The sequence below is a fragment of the Canis lupus genome, chromosome 34, assembly GCF_048164855.1.
Source record: "Canis lupus baileyi chromosome 34, mCanLup2.hap1, whole genome shotgun sequence".
Lineage (NCBI taxonomy): Eukaryota > Metazoa > Chordata > Mammalia > Carnivora > Canidae > Canis > Canis lupus.
In genome coordinates, this window is record NC_132871.1 from 5349923 (window position 1) to 5367469 (window position 17547).

At 36.5% G+C, this 17547-nt stretch overlaps 1 protein-coding gene across 6 annotated transcripts in view; it reads left to right on the plus strand.

The window, feature by feature from the left end:
- Nucleotides 1-17547, plus strand: part of PDE1A (phosphodiesterase 1A) — a 335038-nt gene that overhangs the window by 91135 nt on the left and 226356 nt on the right. Inside the window, exon 1 of one of the 6 annotated variants that reach the window (XM_072811392.1) lies at nt 7994-8459. The exons of the other annotated variants lie outside the window; for them this stretch is intronic. Coding sequence (XP_072667493.1) covers nt 8407-8459 — 53 coding nt within the window. The 5' untranslated portion in view covers nt 7994-8406. Of the gene's footprint in view, nt 1-7993; nt 8460-17547 lie in introns of those variants that run through there. 6 annotated transcript variants of the gene reach the window in all.

Consider the following 17547-nt stretch of genomic DNA (forward strand, 5'->3'; position numbering starts at 1 on the left):
AAGGTAGTTAGGAACAGTTAGATGTTCTGATTTTTCCCTTAGTTTCTGTATCCTGAAGAGTGGGTTTATTCATCACTTAAACAAATGAATTTGTGAATAAATAATTAACATGACCTACACAGATTATGAAGCTTGCTAATAAGGGGACAAAGACAGTATTGAAGGTATATAAATTCAGATAAGGTTGTCAGAAGAGTCACCTCTTGGAGGTGAAAGTGCAGCTGAAATCTGAGCAGTGGGCAGAAGGAACAGCATCCTAGACCGCAGGGACACTACATTCAAAGAGTCCGAAAGATTGTGGAGTGTTCAAGGAACAAAATGCTGGCGTGGTAGTGAGGAATGAGCAAATGAGATGGGGATAGATAGGTCAGGGCAGTGTTAAGATTGTGCTATAATTTACTCACTATGCACCCACTGAAATGAATAAGAAAGCCGCATAAAATAATGCGAATAATGTGTTTCTCTCTCTTCCACTTAATAAATATGATCTTATCTTCTTCCAGTTAGCCAGAGGCACCAATGCAGTGTGGGGAGTGGGATTATTCTTATCACAGATGAAAGTAAAAACAAGTAAGAAGCCAGACTTTAATATACCTTGGAGTTACTTCGAGTTCTGTTCCAGAATACTGCAATAAAGCGAATATTCTATTAAAGCAAGTCAAATTAATATTTTGGTTTCTCAGTGCATAATCAAGTTATATTTATACTATTCTATATAATTAAGTATGCAATAGCATTGTGTCTAAAAACACAATGTACATACCTTAATTAAAAAATACTTTATTGCTAAAGAAGCTAAACTTTTTTTTTAGCAAATTAAACTTTTTTTTAGCATCATCTAAACTTTCAGCAAGTTGTTAAGAAACAAAATTTAACGAGTAAATTTGAAGATCTAATTGGCTTTATAAGGGATTCATGCATGAGGCATCATCCCTTCAAGCACGTAGAGGGGAGCTCTAAGGAGTTGTACAAAATGAAAGTTTTTTGGATATTGGGTTTGTTAACTCTTTTATAGATTTTGGGTAAGTTGGGTGATGGGCATTGAGGAAGGCACTTGATGTAATTAATGAGCACTGGATGTTATATGCAACTGATGAATCACTAAATTTTACCTCAGAAACTAATTTTTTTTTTAATTTATTTTTTATTGGTGTTCAATTTACTAACATACAGAATAACACCCAGTGCCCATCACCCATTCACTCCCACCCCCCGCCCTCCTCCCCTTCTACCACCCCTAGTTCGTTTCCCAGAGTTAGCAGTCTTTACGTTCTGTCTCCCTTTCTGATATTTCCCACACATTTCTTCTCCATTCCCTTATCTTCCCTTTAATTTTTTTTTTTTTTTAATGGAAGGTTTTTGTAGGAAGGAGAGTGGGGCAAAGAAGTTATTAGCAAAACAAAAGAAAGAATTGTTTCAGGAACTTTCCCTTAGGGGAAAGAGCAGGGGTTCTTTATCCTGCAGATTACCTCATCTTCCTTGGGGCATAGAGAAGAACCCCATGACAGATTACCTCCTTTGTGCTGATAAGAACGTTTCTGATCAACCGGTTAAGACTACATTTCTAGGGGATTTTGAAGCTGTAATTAGGTTAGGTATTAAACCCTGTTTTGAAAACCAAAAACCGAAAACCCTGTTTTGATGGCTTGTGTAGAATAAGTGACTCCATCTTGGGCCTGTGGTAAGAGAGTAGTAATTTTTCTGCCGATGGAGGGTCTTACCTCGGTGTTGATGGCTTCTGATGGATTACATGGTGGTAGTTCAGCTAAAGTTTTGGGGTAGCTGTGGCAATTTCTTAAAATAGGACAACAATGAAGTTTGCTGCATTGATTGACTCTTCCTTTCGCAAATGTTTTCTCTGTAGCACGTGACACTATTTGATTTGATAGCATTTTACCCAAGGTAGATCTTTCAGAATTGGAGTCAATCTGTCACTGTTTCATCATCCAAGTTTATCTAATGTTTAAAATCCTCTGTTGTCATTTCAACAATGTACAGCATCCTCACCAGGAGTAGATTGTATCTCAAGAAGCTGCTTTCTTGATTCATCCTTAAGAAGCAACTGCTCATTTATTAAAGTTTTATCATGAAATGATGACAATTCAGTCACATCCTCAGGCTCCACTTTTAATTCTTGTTCTCAAGGAATATGGAGGCAGAAGGAGAGGGATAGAGTAAGGGGAATGGCCAGTCAGTGGAGCACTCAAAACACACACGACATTTATCGATTAAGCTTAGAGTGTGGAGCATGAGCGCTTAGAGTGAAAGCTTACAGCAGGGAATTTTCTCATGTCTTGGTGAGTTTAGCTACAACAGAATAAAGATGGTGGAATGGCTTGTCCAATTCCAAGCCTTCCCTCTGGGTGGGATGAAGGGCTCAGGAAGTCCTGCTGCACTAAGAAGAGTTTATCTATGCTATGAGCCTGCCATGCCCATTTAAGAGGTCAGGGAATCCTACACAGAAACCAAAGGATTAAGAACTTCATCAGGGATCCAGTTGAAGGATATAATGTACATTTGAGGGTCCTGCACCACCAGCAAAGGGTGAGATTGGGTTTAAGGAGAAAGGAATGGCCATAGTGCCCAGACTGAGCCTACTGAACAAAACAGCCATAGATTTCAGCAATAGATGTCTCCAGAGAGCCAAGTGACCAGACAGAAAAGGGACATGGTTGCAGAGACCAGAGAAAACAGAGAGGTTCAGGGACTTGCAGGTTTGGGTTTGAGGCCACCTTTTTTCTGACAGTACAGGGTCATAGAAACCCATGTCCCTCTAAGGTCAGATGCCTCCTTGAAGGTAAACAGTGGGTTGGAGGAAATATGAAAGTCTGAACATTTACCAGATATGACTAAGTTTTTAGAAAAAGAATATACAAAAAGATGATGAGATAGTACTAATAGTCACTTTGTTCATGTGATCATTCATTCAGTAAATAGCCACTGAATGTATTAGGAACAAGACAGACACTAATCCCTGTCTTCCTGTAGTTTACATTCCAGTCATGGTAGTTCCAAAGTGAAGCTATAGGAAAAAAAAAATAAAAAAAGGAAAAAAAGAAAACCGCTTAAATAGAAAAAAACTAGAGATACTACAATTTATTTTCACATTTGAATAGCAATGTATTATATTTTTCAATCCAGAACAATGGGGATGAAAAGTATTCTGGTGGTATGCATAGACTCATTGTGGTTAAGAAAAGCTAAAAATAAATACAGAGCTTATTCTTGTTTGGACACCAAGTTTAAATAACTTGACATGTTATCACAGGGTCAGTCATGGAGTCACAAAAATTTGGAGCTGGAAAGGCTCTTCGAGGTCACGAGGCCTGACTTCTTAGTTTGACTGCTAAGGAAACAGATGTGTAGGGAGTTGAGAAAATCACTGCTAGAGCTGGGATTTAAAAATACGGGCCTTGACATTAGTCCAGGGCTCTTTAAAATAGAACACAGCTTCCGTTTGAATCGTAGGAGAACATACTCATTGATTATTTCGCCTTGATATCAGTAGGCCTTCTCTGGGGCTGGCTCTTGTAAGAAATGCGAACACAATGAACAATGCAATGATCTTGCAGTAGGGTAGAGGATTAAGAGAGTAGACACTCATCAGTGATTAATTTCTCCTTCTCTTTCTCCATAGAGTGAGAAATAAAGCCCAGAAAGAACACAGGCAACCTCAGTGTCAGAGTCTCCACAAAGGTGACAATTTAACTCATTAGGGGTAAAAGCCTGGGCTCAAGAATAAGACATTTGAATTTAAATCCCAGCTCTACTACTTATGAACTAGCTTTGTAGCCAGTCAAGAGACATGTAGTAGGAAATTTGCCATGAAATATGGATGAAATGCTGAAGAGATTGCAAATGACTTACCTTAAAAGGGTACATTAGATTTAGAGTTATCTCTAAACGATGCCAGTCTCATGCACTTATAGGCAGTAGCTTTTTGCCCAGTGGTAAAGGGGCTGTGTGTGATTGGTTCGTTAGTCATAGTTTACACACTTCTGTTTATCTCAAATAAATAGCAAATGGTGCTCCACTTTACTGATGCCATATTTATACATCAAATGAAAATTATGGCAGTGCTTGTATTTTATTTTTCTTGGTTTTATCAAAATGTAGGCACTTTTCCTGGAGAGTATCATATATGTGTTTTTCTTTCACATATGTTGTATCAAAAAAAATTAGATTGAGCACTCTGGAACTGGAGATTAGGTATAGGAGACACTCTAATCATACACAAGACTAGCACTAACCTTGATGGAAAGTAGAGAGGCAAGAGGGAAAGAAATTTTTTAAAAAATTTTACTTATTTAAAAAAATCATTTATTTATTTAAGAGGGAGAGAGATTGAGAGAGCACAAGCAGAGGGAGGAGCAGAGGGAGAGAGAGAAGCAGGCTCCCCACTGAGCAGCAAGTCCAATGTAGGCCTCCATCCCAGGACCGTGAGATCATGACCTGAGCCAGAGGCAGATGTTTAACCAACTGAGCCACCCAGGTGCCCCAAAATGTGTTTTTTAATTGAAATATCATATGTATATAATAGTAAAACCTAAAATGCCATTTGTTCTTCTCTTTCTTGCATTTCCTTCCCATTTCTCTACTAAGTTTAAAACTCATTTAAATACATAACTTGTGACCTTGTGTTTAATTAGACTTTGTGAAAAAAAAATTTTTGTCTCAGGCTGATATTTGACCAGACTTACCAGGTAAAGTGATACTTTATAGATAAGTTCATAACCCAGTTCTTGGGCTGTCATTGCATGATTTTTCATCCATTGCATACTTTTTGGCACTTATGCATAACAGAGCTATAGAACAAAGTATTTCAATAGAAAAAAAAAAGAAAAGAAAAACAAGAGAAAGTAAAGCTCACCTCTTTTCCAAGATGCTAAAAACAAAATACCATGACACGCCTTATCTCCACTTGGTTGGGAAAGTTACGGAGCTAATCTATGTTTTTTGTCACACACCATGAGTTATGTTGGATACATTGGTGTGTTTCAGCTGAGTATTTTAACAAATTAATTTAAGGAATATTTATTAAGCACCCGTTTTGGCAGTCTCTAACAATGCTGAGTGGGGGGAAGGTCTGTGTGTGTGTGTGTGTGTGTGAGAGAGAGAGACAGAGAGAGAGAGAGAGAGAGAGAGGGACAGAGTAAGCACATGCCATGAGCTGGGGTTGCTGGTGAAAGTGTTAGACAAGGTCTACTGAAAGAGAGTTTACCATAACAGAAAAAATATAAACACCATTTCTGATTCCCACTCCCAGGAGGAAACTATGCATAATAAATTGTATTTGGTTTATTTTATAGGAGAGTTGGCCTGGTTGGTTATTTATACAATATATTTTAGTTCTTTACACAGTACAATTGTGTTAATTTAAGGAATATATTTTTGTAATTTAAGCAACAATAGTGGAGTACTTTTATCTTATTGAATAATACTGCAATAAGTTGAGTAAGTTAATGAAGGAAACTTTCTTCCGAATATTACATATAAATACTTTTTGATAAAAAGTTTACGAGAACATTTAAGAAATACATATTTTCCTTTGTGCCAGATGAATATTTAACTTATTGGTATTTTCTCATGGCTTTTTAGGCTTTAAGATTGGGTTTAAATATGGTGCTTGAAATAAATGGGAATCTAAGCTTTCTACCTTAACTAAAGAACAAAAAGAATATAAAATTAATCACGACAAAAATATTATTTTTCTATAATTAATTTAACAAGTTTAAGATTCTGCAGTTGATAGTCAAGTCTTCGAGCTTCAAGTTAGATTTTATACTTGACTTGTCATTTGAGCTGTACCTTGGCTAGAAGTTTACTAGTATTTATGTTGAGTTCCTTCCATCCTGTAAATGAAGAAATCATCTCACCTTTCTAATTCAAAATGACAAAATGAAAGTTAATTTTTAAAAGTTGATGAGCTTATTCTCTAGGGTTATCTCTCAGGAGTATTTGTGCTAAATTAATAGTAATATAGATGAACTGTGAGTACAGAAATTGACTGCCACCCATAAATGCCAAAATCCTTCCAGAAGACCTGTATATCATGGTATTTCTTATGTGCCTTCCTATACAAAGAAACAGAATATGATAATTAGTTTAAATTAAAAAAAATTATTTTGACTCATTAGATTATGATTAAAGTCATAATTAGGGATCCCTAGGTGGCTCAGCAGTTTCGTGCCTGCCTTTGGTTTGGGGCATGATCCTGGAAGCCCTAGGATCAAGTCCCACATCCAGCTCCCTGCATGGAGCCTGCTCCTCCCTCTGCCTGTGTCTCTGCCTCTCTCTATGTCTCTCATGATTAAATAAATAAAATATTTAAAAAAGTCATAATTAGCCAAAGCATATGGTTACAATAATGCATTTATTCCAAAGGTCTGCATATCAGTTTGCATGTAGATGGTCTCCAGATTTAACTGCAGTGTCACACACGTGTCAGGTTGTGATTGGATGCCTATTGATGGTGACGAGAACACTGATTTAGATGTCATTAAGTAGATATATAATATCTACAGAGATACATACAATATAAAATTTCTTTTTATTTATTATTTTTAAAATTTCTTTTTATTTATGACTTCTTTACCTAAAGCTTACATAATAAATGTGTATTTTTGGAGTATTGGGCATCATAACTTCTATGCTAGTTCCTTTGCAAGAAGCAAAGTAATCATATTGAGAAATAGCATGATAGTACCATTAAAACTGGAAGAGAACATAGAATTCAATTGATGTTATTACTTCATTTTATAAATACAAGAACTGGGGCTCAGATAGGTCAAGAATTTTCCAACAGTGTCCCGGCATTTTCATGATAGACCTAGGACTAGAACCCATTTATTATTTTTAGTTCAATCCTGTCTCAGAATGATGTCATTAGATTAAAAAAAAAAAGGTATGGATTAGAACCATGCTCTACATAATCAGTGATTTCTTTGAAATTCTCTTCTTCTTTGTCTTTCCACTAAGAGGAAAATAAAAGGGTGTAATTGCTCCCGTGGAGGTATTTGGAGAGTACTAAGAACTACAGATTACAACCACATAGGTCATATCCTCTTCTGTGTCATTTGACCCTTGTTTGATCATTCGGGAGCATCTCAATTTCCCTGGCCTTTATTTCACATATATTTTTAAAACATTTTAATCATGCTTTGAAATGGTTTATTTTATTGCATACCAAACTTCTGGCCTGGAATCTCATGCCACTATTGATTGAGTAGGAATTTTGTTAGTGATTCAGATATAAGAATGTCTCCAAAATACATTACATTAAAATGTGAGGGTTCACCTTATCTCTAACTAAAACTAGAGCTCCTGCAGTGTGAGTCAAAGTCTTCCAAGTAAAACAGTTTTTAATGTCATTTATTTTCAGCTGTTTACAACTTCCCTCAAATATCTACATTTCTTTCTTTTTATTTTTGAAATTCAAATTTGATCATATAAAATATAAAAACCTTAGGTTCCAAGGAAGTTTGGGGAACATAAAAAAAAAAGTGTGTGTCTATGTATATGTGTGTTTCCATAGCATTTTTTTTTTTTTTTTTTGCCGTGTCTCCAGGTAGTTGGAAAGTCACTCTGGATACAGACATCTGGGCACAATGTCACACTGATAGAATTGAGCAATTTTTGTTTTTCTAACTTTTGTAGCTCTGGCCAGCTTCACATGGGCTTCTAAAGGTTGAAATGATATCTTTGACTTTAACCAAGTGTAGGTTATTGAGTTATGAGTGCCAAAAACCATGAGTGGCCTCCACAGTCCATCCAGTGTGAATAAAAGCAATATTGTAAAATAATTATAATCTTTTGAAGCAGAGCCAGGCATGCAGCCTGAGCCCATCTTCCTTCGTTAATTTGTATACAGTTCTTCTTTTAAGGGAACAAACTTTCAGAGGGTACTCACATGGGACTGCTGAACCAGCTGTACAACTTTTATTTTGAAGAAAAAAAGTTGAGCCTCAGAACAGGCTGTTTTAAAGACAGGGAGGGACTTAGCTTTTCAGAGCTTGACCAGCATGTGGAAGGAGTGCTCTCATGGCTGCAATAACTCAGGGAGCTCCTACCTGGTGCCACTAGGGTAGGAAGTTTTCTGTTTGTTCTGTTCTGTTTCCGAGGGTCCTGTGCACTTCTCTTGCCTGTATCAACGTGACTGTTGGTGGTTTTTGCACACCCTGCTCTGTGGGGGAGTGCCCCAACGTGCCTGTCTTATGTGGCCTCTATGGACACACTGTTCAGCTGGCAGAGAGCAGGGAAGTTTTCTCCCAGCACCCAAAAAGAGAAAGAGGAAACTACTTTTTCCTTCTGGGCTCCTTGCAGCACGATAGACCAGGATAAGCTTCTACATTCTCTCCCTGGATTTCTGGAGTGGTTTCCAGGAAGAAGTTAAACTTTTACCTTTAAATGGATGACCATGTCACAATCAGGAAGAAACATCTCCAAAGACCCATCTTTAGGTAAGTAATGCTACATCCCAGTTGGCTCCAGGGCTCTCAGGAAAAATCACTTCTTTCCTCACCCTTAACTTGGGAATTTTGGCACTAAGCTACAGCAAAGCAGTAGAGTGTGTCTCAAGTTTAGCTTCATGCATACCTAAGGAGTCCTTTTATTTTCTATTTTCTGAAACTCTGTGCACAAGCTCTTATCAACTCCTCAAAAGATATTTTAAAAGCAAATTAGCTATTCAAGCACATGAATGACACAGCACTGGAAAAACTTCTAAAACATTATGCAATCCCTCGCTGTTTGCAATGGTTGCACAGCCCTCTAAATTGGAAATACTGTGCTTGGTTATTTCAACTGATTATACTCAGAGATAATGTTTCGGTGCAGCAAATGCTATACCTTTTTGCAATAACGTGTGAAAAGACAAATGTGAACTTGATGGCTGTACGGTAAAGTATATACCTCTACAGCTTGTTCAGGGGTATCTTTCTGCAGTTTAGGAAACAACAGGGCAACAGGAAAATTAAGTTTTTGTGGTGAAATCTATGGCCAGAAAAAATGTAGATACAGTGTAATAAATTGAGCTAAGTAAGATTTTATTTTCTATGTGTGTGTGGGGGGCTCACCCTTTCTCTAGAGAACAGCAATTTCTTCATTGACTCTTTAACCCTTGATTCTTAAGTCACTTATGTACTTTAGAATTCAGAATTAGGAATTTAACATTTTAAAGAGGCTAGAAAGTCAACACGATTTCTGCCTTGTAAGACAGAAGATTTTTTAAAAAGAAGCTGATTATATATAAATTTTGGGCTTCCCCCAAAATAATGTCCTAAACAAAGCAGAGATATTACCTGTTAGCAAAATGAGACATTAAAGTCAAGTTGCAGTCACAGTTGTTGTTCTAGAGTTAACTACAGGATAGTAGAAGTTTATGGATGGAATTCCTGGCATTTTGTGATTGTCACATAATAAGAGTGGGCCTCAAGGCATATGTTTTATGTATTGATTAAACGTTATTATAGTGTTATTAGTAGCTACTAATATATATTTTTGTAATGCTTAAAATGCTAGCTCAAATATGTTTCACAACCTTTTTAAAAATAAATCATATTGGGGCGCCTGGGTGGTTCAGTTGGCTAAGTGTCTGCCTTCAGCTCAGGTCATCATCCCAGGGTGCTGGGATGAAGCTCCGAGCCTGGCATTGGGCTCCCTGCTGAGCGGGGAGCCTGCTTCTCCCTCTCCTTCTGACCCCCACCCCTGCTTGTGCTCTGTCTCCCTCTCAAATAAATAAATAAATAATCTTTAAAAAATCATATTTAAATCTACACATGTGGATTTAATATCATAACCTCTGCCTACATTTTATGCAGTAATGGCAATAAATAACCAAAAATCCAAAATGACCGTAGAATGTGTATTCACCTGCCATAATTCCTGTGTAACTAATTTGTATTTTCCCCCAAGTGCATGTATGACTTCAAGAAGATGTGACAGTAGCACAGATGATTCCAAACTCAATCCCATTGAGGGCACCATGAGAAGAGGGCACCTGCGGAAATTCAAGAAGGCGAGATTGTGTTGGATAAAGTCAGATCCACTTAGCCAGTAGCATTAGTGTGTACCCCGTTGGGAAGCTGTTGGATTGAAGCGGGTGGTCTTTCACCACTGGTTTATGGTGAATCCATATCCCCTTCTGCTGCATTGTGTGCTGAAGTGCCACTCATGGGGAAATTGAGACTCATCTGTGCTTCAGTTCTTTTTCATGTAAAGTAACTGAGATGCTTTGCCCCCAAAATAGAATACAATTTGGCAAATTCGAATGATTGCCTCATGATCCTAGTGACCTAGAAGAGAAAACATAGCTGCCAAGGAGGACATACTTTCACTTAGGCAACTGTTTCGAGCAAGTGTACAAATAAATGGTCCCTGGCTAAAAACAGGTTATTAAGGCTAGATTTTGGGGTTGGGATTGATTGGTCAGTTGGCACGTTGACAGATGGCTTTGCTTTTATCAGGATATGATTGTCATGAGGAAAAAGGGAGGTGGAGAGTATCTTAATAAAGCATTCAAATGAGTAGAAAATTTTGGGTGATTTTTCAGTAAAACACAGCAGTGGCTTTCTGGTACCTAGTTGTACTTTTGGGCAAGTTAGGAAGTGGTTTAAGACTGCTTTTGGTATCTTATGCCCTTATTCCATGCCTCACTTCATTTTCTTTTTTGGTCTCCTTTCTCTGGTCCCTTGTCTTCTTGGGCTAGTATTGGACTGTCCACCTCTCACATTGGAACATCTTTCTTAAGCCTGCCTTTCTGGGTCAGAGACCCATGTACCAGACCTTTCCTTCTCAATATGTACTTGTTCACAACCTATTTCCTAAAGGGTTTGCAATACTAGTTCTCAATCCACTGGTAAGCAAACTAGTGCTAGACTGTTTGTGTGTGTCAGTCACAAATTTGACAGGAGTTTTGTGAAAATAGTATTTTAACTGTTTATAAATAATTCACTTAAAATATTAGTCATTAAGAGAGGTCAGTCCAAGATTTTGGGGGAAATATCTGACATATTGACACCATTCAAATTTTTATACACAGACTACTTTCTCCTGCAGATGAACCCACAGGTTAAATTCAGTTCACCTGGCCTTGTCTGATTGATTATAAGTCTCCAGAATCTGGGCTACTGCATTGAAGAGGTCAGACATGATAAAGAAAAACACATCTTTTTTTTTTTTTTTTTTTTTAAGAAAAACACATCTTATCTGCCTTCACATGACATATCGTCTAGTATATACCTAGGTAACTATGGCACAGGAACATGATGGGTGCCAAAAAGGAGGTGACAAAGTCCTGGGAAATTATAATGAGACAGATTTCAATGATGACTAATTCTGACACCTAAGTGAATTGAGAGAGATGAGCAAGATTTTATTTTTTTTAATTTAATTTTTGAAAATGAATAAGCATCGATTTTTAATTAGCATAATCTCCCTAAATTTTAGACAAAAAAGTCATCCATCAAGTGCAAAAAGTTAGTTAAGAGGCTTTAGAGCAGACAGTAGATGTTGAAATTCCATATCCATGGCTGGATGTGATTTTGGGAACACTGTGAGAAATCTTACGTATTCTTTAGATTTTGCCTCTAAGAATGTCTGTATCTCCTATGATGGTGATTCTTGAATCATCTCACATAGTAAGGTTCGCAAGTCTATGTTTTAAAAGTCTTTTGTGGGCTGGAGGAGTGGCTTCCGAAAAAAAAAAAAAAAGTCTTTTGTGGGGACACCTGGGCGGCTCAGTGGTTGAGGGTCTGCTTTGGGCTCAAGTTGAGATCCCGGGGTCCTGGGATCGAGTCCCACGTCGGGCTCCCTGCATGGAGCCTGCTTCTCCCTCTCCCTGTGTCTCTGCCTCTCTCTGTGTGTCTCTCATGAATAAATACATAAAATCTTTTTAAAAAGTCTTTTGTGAATATTTCAGGTACATATTCTCACACCAGGTCTATGAGGCAAGGAAAAGGCAAAATTTTATTTTTTATTTTTTTTTATGGCCAAGGTGGAAGTTTATATGGTCTCTATTATGCATATCATGTGGAACTTGGATCAGTGAGTCTGGCCATTCAGCGCTGAGAATATATAAACGATGCATCTCAAACATACCTCGTCGTTCTGACTGTAGGCATCAGTGCAGCTCAGAATTGTATTTAAAAATGATGATTCTCTCTTTATTCAAGAGAAATTCTTTAGGTTTTATAATTTTCCAGGAAGGAAACACTATCACAATATGTATATTAATATATTTTAAATTAATAACACTAGTTTGTTCCTCAACACATAGAAAATAAAATTACATATGTGAATAAACACTTGATATTAAAGATTTCCCATAGAAAAGGGAACATTTTCTTTTTTTTTAGACTTTTAAAAACTTCTTTTTCTGTGTTACCACTGAGTTTTATCTCTGGTAATCCTAATCGATCACTTGATAGAAATAGGTTCATCAATTTATTACCCATTTCAAATGAATTACCTTTCTATGACTCCAGTAAAACAGTTGGTGAAGATACTTCCATCTTCTTGCATACTCATATTGTTTAGTGAACTTTCTATATTCTCGTGGGATTAAATAAACATTTAACATTGATATCAAGAAAAATCTGTTTCTCCTAACAAAGCTACATCAGTGGGAATATTTCTTATACGAATTTCATTGCCATGAAGTTTAAGTCTGGGTTTCTGTTTTTTTTTTTTTTTTTTTTTTTTAAGGATTTTATTTATTTATTCATGAGAGACACAGAGACACAGGCAGAAGCATAGGCAGAGGGAGAAGCAGGCTCCTTACGGGGAGCCCAATGCGGGACCCGATCCCAGGACCCCGGAATCATGATCTGAGCCAAGTCAGACCCTCAACCACTGAGCCACAAACGAAATCGTGCAAATAGTTGTTCATCAGCCCCAGATTTGAGAACTGGTCTATGCATCCAGAATCTGAGACATTAAAGTGCAAGTCAGATCGCTGCCAGGCCCTAAGACTAATGAAAATCATGTTGAGATCTTCACAGCATTTAGAACATGCTGTTTCTTCCCTTTATGCCTTTTCAAAAGTCTTATTTTTACAAGTATCTGTTAGCAGAGGAATTCTGAGTGTGCTTTTGGCAGGCACATTCTCTTCACATGGAGATGGAGAAAGCAGGAGGATGAAATAAGAAAGCACAGCAAAAGAAAGGCAGATCCTAATTTTCTTTGTGGACCTAATAGGCATGGTTAGTAACCTATTGCTGTGACTGGTTTTTAAATTTCAAGGTTGTGATCTATGCTTTATAGAAGAATCACATAAAATATCTGTTACATATTTAAAATCATACACCTTTTGGAATGTAATCATTTTTACTTATTTCCACATTTAAGCTCAGTGTATGAACATCAGTGTTACAGCTAAAACAGAAGTTGCTGGTACGCAGGGGCCCGCACTGCATTTCAGATTATTACACGTTAATAAGGGAACACCTGACCGACTGCTTATTTATGGTAGTTTTCTAGGTAAAATGTCTAGCTAGTATTCAGTTATTCAGATATTTCAAACCCATATCCTTCAGTGTTTTGGGAACAACAAAAAGCCTGAACAAATATAAAATACAAAGTCACTTCAGAATTTAAAGAAATTGTAATACATTTGTGGACATTGGGATTTTTGTCTTGTAAATATTTAAGTATTTATGATATTCTGTGATTTGATCCACTTTTTAACACCTCCCTCTCACCAGAAACATATATTGTAGACAGGGATACATTTAGCACAAGTCATCAGAGTGAAAAGTAATTACATAGAAAAAAATTAAGTTTGAGCTGAAGAAGTAGTATAATATGTAAAATATCATTTTTATGTGGTGAATTTCCTCATAGGAAAAAGCTCCATGTAAATGGAATCCAAAATATAATAAAATTCTGTATTTATGAAAATGTTTTAACAGTTTCTGGCTCTAAGACAAAAATAATTATGAATTTGTTTTTTTTTTTTTAAAGAATTTTCCTGCAATGTTTACATAGTTACATACTGGAATTTTAGTTTCATTGTTTTTTTTTTTTAATAAATGCTGATGTTTATGTGACAGTTAATTGAACAAAACAGTTGTGTTTAAGTTATTCTCTCCTCGCTATGAAAGTGAAAAATACTTCTGGAAAATAGGCATAGTGAAATGAATTTAATGTTTATGATGCTATCAGGCGCAATGTTAGTTAATAGACGAACAATTACATTTTATAACAGACGTGTCCATTAAAAATTAGTTTTTCATCATTTAGGCCAGGATGTTATTGCTGCTGGTCAGAGGTCTTTGTATGACGTATAAGGGAAGGAACAGACTCAAACTGATCTTTAAAATGTACTACAAAGATCAAAGCAAAATAGCAAACACCTATAAATGTAAGACATAGGGTGATGTTTATCATGCAAAAGTTAACAGACATAATTGTGCCCTTTTTTTCCAGCTGTGATAAAAGTAACTAATTTTTAAGTGGTCATCACAAATATATAAGCTGTAATTTGTCATACACTTTAAAGTCAAGCAGTAAGTAATTTACTCCTGGTGGTATTATTTCATCCACAAATAAACAAATTTATTTCCAATAAACTTACCATCACCAGCAGCAGTAAGTAGCAGCAGTAGGTAGTAATGCTAATATTAAGAGCTGCTGCTTACTGAAATCCTCAGTGTGTTTTTCATCATTTACAAGCATATAAGTCTTTAAATTAGTAATAAATCCACAATTAATAATTCTGAGTATAGATCCAGGAATAGATGGTAGATTAAAACAAAAGGAAATGTCTCTCTCTCAGGAATTACACAAATCTTGTTTTCTAAGCCAGAGAAGCTTGGTGATAATTGTGTTTATCTTGGACATTGGCATGAAGTAGAAATGGCTTTTGTAGTGTTTGAAATGAGGAAAATCAAGGTAATGAAGGTAAAATGATTTATTGGATAATTTAATGGTTTTATACCATCTGGAAACTTATATATTTGGAATGATCAGTCTGTTACATATAGTGTTTAGGTAAAAAGCAATGAAAAAGAGTAAGATTAAGGTGATCCCTAGGTTTGTAGAGATTGAATGAGTTTAAGGAGGCCTGCAGTACTTATAAACCCTATCTCTCCAGTTCTGTGACTGGATATGACATAATTTTGATAGTTCTCATGGGAAAGCTTCTGTTTATTTATGTATTTGATTAAAGCCACTTGGACATGAGCTCTAATTGAGGAAAATCCAACATTTCCTGAATTGGAGCTGCTGCAAGTGAATAGGGCAAGTCACGGTGCATTTGAAGAACGGAAAATAAAACTTTCAAATTTGTTATCTTCACAATATCCCAAGCTTGCTCTATTAAAGCTATATTTTTTGTTATGGAGAAACACTAATTTTGAGTCAAATTGGTGACCATTTTTAGTGTTTTGGACACTTCCAGCCTTTAACATGTCATTTTTAGAAGAGCTGTTTGTTTAAAGAGCTATTTAAATATTAATTCTAAATGTATTAATCAGTTGTTTATAGGCATTGAATGTCAATGGCCTTTATAATGAAAATCACCACTTCAACTTTAAAAATATTAATATTTAATTTGACATTTTCAAAGATCAAAGAGCTTGGAACAAATTGTAGAGACCAACGTAATGAAAAACAGCATGTCTGTAGCTTTAACATACAAACGTGGCAATTTTTGAGTTCTAATTGAGGAAGAAAAGGAAAATCCCATTAGATCAAAGTCATTTTAATTAATTAATTATATCATTAAATTAAAATTTGGGTGAAAGCAGGGACCTGTGACAACCTGCGGCCACCTGTTTGTTAGCTATCTCCTTCCTCTAATGAAGATTCCAAATGCTTAATGCTCTTCCAGTGGTGATGTCGTTGTGAAATAACATGAAACAGAAAAAAAGAGACTCTTGCCAATTCTGTGCCCACTAATTAAGCATGTGCTGCTCAGTTCAGCTACATCTAATTTTTTCCTGACTCTGAGATCCTATGTCATTTTATCTGGATTTCTTTTACTGCACATATCACTTCAGTCTAATTACTCGAGTAAGATTAACCCTTCTAAAATTTTTTTTGAGATTTCTGAGGCTGAATGAATATTGAATACACTTGTGTATTTCCCATAACTTTTGATAGAATGTGTGACACAAGTAAGTACTTACATAGTCTTCAAGAAGAGACTAAGTCAGTATTGTAAATACTGTAAATAGGAGGTATTGGGAACTATGTAGATGGGAAGTGAAACATTTAGTTTCACATTATTAAAAACAGTGCACGACTGGGAGGCCTGGTTGACTCAGTTGGTTGGATGTCACTCCAGGTTTTGACTTAGGTCGTGATCTTATGGGTCGTGGGATGGGCCCCAAGAGGCCTGAGATTGGCTCCACACTTAGCCAGCAGTGAGTCTGCTTGAGAGATTCCCTCCCTCTGCCTCTCCTCCCACTCAGGCATGCCACACGCGCTCTCTCTCCCTTTCTCTAAAATCAATCAATCAATCAATCAATCAATATTTATTTTAAAAAAAGTAGTGAAAGACTAAACGAAATCCAGCTACAGACTGCTAGCTGGTGACCCTTGAAATGAATGAAAGATAGGTGGAATAATTTGTTTAGTTAGGTATACATAATGGTAATCCATTTGCAGAGTGAATGGTGGCCAGTAAGTCTTGGGTTAAAATTCTGGCAGCCATATCACAGAGGATTACTAGAGGGATGGGTATTTTTTTCTTGTTTTCACTACCAGTTAAGATGAGAAAACCAAACTCTACAACACACTTGTACTGATTATATACAGATTATATACTGATATATACAGATACTGTATATACGGATTATATAATTTCGTAGCATTAAAGGAAAAGAGTAAGAAACATATTTGTTGAACGAATAAAATGCATTCCTGTTAGCCCCAACTTGAATTATTCCAGAATCAGTGAAGTCACTGCCTTTAGCCCATTCCTCCTTTGAACAACCGTGACTTGTTAGAAAGTACTTTCTTAAATGGAAATCTGTTTTTCAATCAATACAAACTTTTTTTCTTTCTTAGCAGAACTAAGAACGAGAAGGATCCAAATTCTCTTTCACAGGACAGCCTTTCAAATGCTGAAGACAATTGTATTAGCAATTGCTGTTTATAAATTTCCTTAAAACATAGTCATTGCTGTTTACAAATCTCCCTAAAACATAGTGGCTTAAAACAATGAGTCTACAGATCAGCTGCCTGGTTCTGTCGTCCCAGTGGACTTTCTCATGCATCTGTGGCCAGATCATAGGTTTGTGGTGAACTGGCTGGCTAGGAAGACCTTGGTTACATGACTTGAGTTTCTTCCATGTGTCTCTCATATCCCTCCAGCATGCCAGCCTGGATATTTTCTCACGGTAATTGCAGGAATCCATTGAGGAAGCAGAAACTCACAAATATTTTTTTCAAGGCTCTGACTGAGTCTGAAATGAGTCAAGTTCCTTCTATCCCATTGGAAAAATCAAAAAGTCACATGGCCAAACCCAGAATTGGCAAATGTGGCAAATATAATTGAGTCAATTAATGGAATTAATGCTCTCTGAAAACTCTTACGCTTTTTCT